The sequence below is a fragment of the Corylus avellana genome, chromosome 6 (assembly GCF_965113065.1).
Source record: "Corylus avellana chromosome 6, dhCorAvel1.hap1.2, whole genome shotgun sequence".
NCBI classification, from domain to species: domain Eukaryota; kingdom Viridiplantae; phylum Streptophyta; class Magnoliopsida; order Fagales; family Betulaceae; genus Corylus; species Corylus avellana.
In genome coordinates this window covers 17,757,188-17,761,104 of record NC_142495.1, presented here as the reverse complement: position 1 = coordinate 17,761,104, position 3,917 = coordinate 17,757,188, and the positions used below count along the sequence as shown (strand labels likewise).

The following is a 3,917-nucleotide window of genomic DNA, read 5'->3' as shown; positions in this document are numbered from 1 at the left end:
GGTCTAGTGTATCGGGGTTGTACCAGAGGTCATACGAGATGCGCAAACCTCACTATAAACGGGTTAATGGTACATATATGCCATATGGATGAGAGTTACGACCATCTTTATATTCTTGTATCTATATGTATACTTGATCACATCAACATGATTTTCTATTTTATTTTCTTGCTAAGAAGTCTCAATGCATTAAAAATATTATACTCGCATGTTTTGTAAAAGAATGAGTTCACTACATACTTATGCATTCATGCACGACTTACTTACTAAGTCATTGATTTATGTTCCACTTAAGCCTCAGCGACTGCTCAAAAGATCTGGAGGTTGGTACAACTACTTAGGTCCTTAAATGGCCCACGAAACCATCTCAATGTTATGCCCCATATGAGAAAAAAGAGCAAAAACATCTTGATTTCATAGGCTTTGTTGTTTTTCCGTAAATTAATTTGCATAGCTCTGCGTGTCTTTCAGGTCAGGATACATTAGGGCCCAACGACATGTAAAATGAACAACATCTTGATCCCGCACAAGGCCACCGGAGGCATATATAAGGACTAAGGTGTATTATTCTTGCAACAATGCTTTAAAAAACTAATACCCATTACATAAACTGCATCAACATCATACATTGCTTACACCACACGCAAATTTGCACTCATTATAAATACATTTATTTGCAAAATCCTCACAATGTTTCCCATGATACAGATTTTTCTTCTTCCCTGCAGATACAAATCCAGCAGTCCATGTGATTGGATGACCAAAGGGGAAGAAGAGATTCACCGGCAAATACTATGTCACTGCTAGATTTGAGTACGAGATGCAACAAATGAAATTATCATCATTCAAATGTGCATGAGTTCTTTTTGAACTTGATGGGTTTTGTGCTACTGGAATCGATGACTAAAGGGCAAGAGATTTGCCTTCGGTGCTTTACTCTCACCAGCTTCCCTACCACATCCCCTCGAGACCGGATTTGAAAGTTCAATGTCAGCGGAACTTTCCCACCAGTTGGAGCTATTGTCATTCCTGACCCTGCCCCATACAGGGGAACCTTATTGCCCTCCATGTTCACTGACACAATACGGTGACTCTTCCTTGGCTGGTAATATTTCTTCAACTGCATTTCATAGAAACACAAATGAGTACTGTGATTCTCAAACTTCCAACTAAACTATCATCATTAGGGTTTAGAGTAATGTTATTTAGAACACGTTTGGAATTGTGTTTGAGAAATTGAGTTTTTAAGTCAAAAAAACGTTTTTCGGCAAAAGCTTCATTTTTAACCTTTTACCAAAAGTGTGTTTTGATCATTTTTTACCTTTTTGGACTTTTAAAAGTGCTTTCAATTTTTTTATCAAATGAGTACTTTTTTTTTTTTTTTCAAATGAACTTTTTGAGTATTAAACGTATTTTTAAACCCCTCAAACGCACACCCAAATATGCCATTAGTAGACTGCTAAACAACTATTATACAAGTGAGATAACGTGACAATGAAAATCAACCTTTAGATATGCAAGAGCTTTGAAAGAAGAAAAATTACTGACTAAATTTTACAGTTATGTCATCCCAGTTGTATAACAATTGTAGAATCGGTCGTGGGTTTAAGGGCATTTACTTTTTTGGTTTAAGAAGCATTTATCAATTCCTCTTTGCTTTTAATTCACATGATTAACTTCGGTAGGGGTAAAAAAGAAGGTGGTGGAAAGAATTCTGACCTGACCAGTTGCAACAGTAATCTCTGAATAGATGAGATTGACAGGGGTGGAGCTAACATGAATGCCAAACAATGGAGCAGGATTGTATATGTTCATCTTCAGTGAGCCATTCACTGTCAGCATCTTTGTTGGAACACCAGAGGAGTCTGAACCCTCTCCAAGATATAAGTTATGTACTGTCAAGCTCTGCAGCATCACATCCTCTATTAGAATATGTAATTAACAGTAAACAAAAATAAAAAATAAAAAGGAAAGAACCCCTCAAGAGAGAATCAATAGCTTATGGGACATCAGTATTGCAAAGAAAGTGAAGTTGTTCTAAATATCTATCCCTTTATAAAAGGATTAAAAGGTCAATGAACATCTTATCCTGCGCCCACAGACATGGTTTGCTTTTTCAAAGGCTTAAAATCATACAGAATACATGCTTCTTTTTGTCCTGCAACTGTCGAAAGGGCTTTTCAAGAGCATAAGCTATTGAATGATATCAAATGGTTGAGTGAGAATCATCAAATCAAAGCTCATTTGTGCTTTACCTTTTATACTAAGTTGCATTAACTGGAGATTGGAGTTAAATCTGGAATCTATATTCCTTCTAAAAAAATTTACCCATTCAAGAAAAAAAAAAATACCCACTACTCAATTTTGGAGGTATCCATGAACCAATCCTAAATATTAAGACATTGACCTTCTACTGGGATTATATCTCATTGACTGGAGAGAGTAAAAATTTACATGTTTTTTTTTTTTTTTTTTTTTTTTTTAAAAAAAAAAAAAAAAAGGATTATTAGTTGATAATTGGCTTAAAGGTTATAAAATAGCTTATGGGAATAAAATTGCTGAAACTTGAGCATAACAATTCCAGCAAGTATAAGATGCATAAATAGAGCAGTTGTATTTTTCCATCACCTCATCATTCTGGAGAGACAAGCAAACTGAAGATAAAGTATGAGCAGTAAAATTTACCCATTTGATGCTACAAATTGATAATTAAATACAACTTTTGTAGCAAAAATGAGAGAAGAAAGAAGAAAAGATGGCATACCCTCATGGAAATTTCTGCCTTGTAAGGGCGGCTAGCCCCCCATATAATCAAGCAAAAGGTAGTGAAGAGTAACGCAAAACTAAACAAAGCCAGAAAAGCCTGACAGCGCCTTGTAAACGCCTTGTCCTGAAGGTCATCGTACGACCCTTCTTCCAAAATCACATTACACTCAGGCCACCCCTTGTCGTTCCTCTTCCTGCCTCCTTTTCTCCCGGAAGACGACCGGAAAATACCCGAGAACCGGCTGGCCGACGAGTTCCTCGAGTGGCGGCCGAAAGACGGGTGGGAAGGGGACTCCATTGGGCTGTTGTTGTAGATTGGAGTGGCCTGCATGGAGGACGACTTGTCGCCATCGTGGGAATCCCTTGAAGGGCTCTGTACGTAGTAAACAGGCCGCTTCGGAGACCTTGAAGGCGACGAAGGAGCCAAGCTAGTGATATCCGACTCAGATTTCGCCGAAAGCATCGTTGCTTCAGAGTGAGAGCGAAAAACAGAGTTCCTCGACGGTTTGTGGAGAAAAAGAGCAACGGATCATAAACGAGGTTCGGAGCAGGAGATTGGGTAGCGAACCTATTGAAGCCTAAAGTAATGGGGGAGGTTCGGGAATGTGTCGGCAGCCTATATGGAGTAAAATGGAGGAAATATATATCATATTTTCCTCGCTCGCAATTATTGTTTTTTTTTTCCCTTTTTAACCACTACCTAATTAGATTCTTCCAGCCTCGCTCGCTATGCTCCACTCATTTTATTTGAATTAATTAAGGATATTTTGGACATTGTCATGTTAAGTGAGTAAAAGAATAATATTTATTAATTTGTCTTTTACGTTAATCTCGTATCTGTCTTTAGCCCCACCAAAGGATAAACTTTATTATCCTTTGTCTTTTGTTATTTTTTGTCCAGTGAATTTTTTTTTGAAAAGCAAGAAGGGTGGGTAGGGCTCAATGCCCAAATTACTCTAAAGCTAGAGCAATGCGAAATACAATTTGGGAGTGAAAATTATTTTTAAATTTTGAATGAATTATTATTGAGTTTTGAATTTAATGGTAATTACATTTATGAGTGTGTATTTTAGAGTAAAGATGTGCTATACATTTTTCTTTGGTTCTTTTTTTCTTCTCCCACTTTTCAAAATTACAATTAGATTAGTGGA

General features: G+C 37.0%; 1 protein-coding gene across 1 annotated transcript; it reads right to left on the bottom strand.

The window, feature by feature from the left end:
• Positions 1-582: 582 nt before the first annotated feature.
• LOC132187060 (uncharacterized) lies at positions 583-3,366 on the bottom strand. The gene is made up of 3 exons (XM_059601213.2): positions 2,765-3,366; positions 1,720-1,905; positions 583-1,120 (listed from the first exon to the last, which is right to left on the bottom strand). Exons 1-3 carry the CDS (start codon positions 3,227-3,229, stop codon positions 842-844), a joined length of 930 nt encoding a protein of 309 aa, XP_059457196.1. The 5' UTR covers positions 3,230-3,366; the 3' UTR covers positions 583-841.
• Between the last annotated feature and the right edge of the window lie 551 nt (positions 3,367-3,917).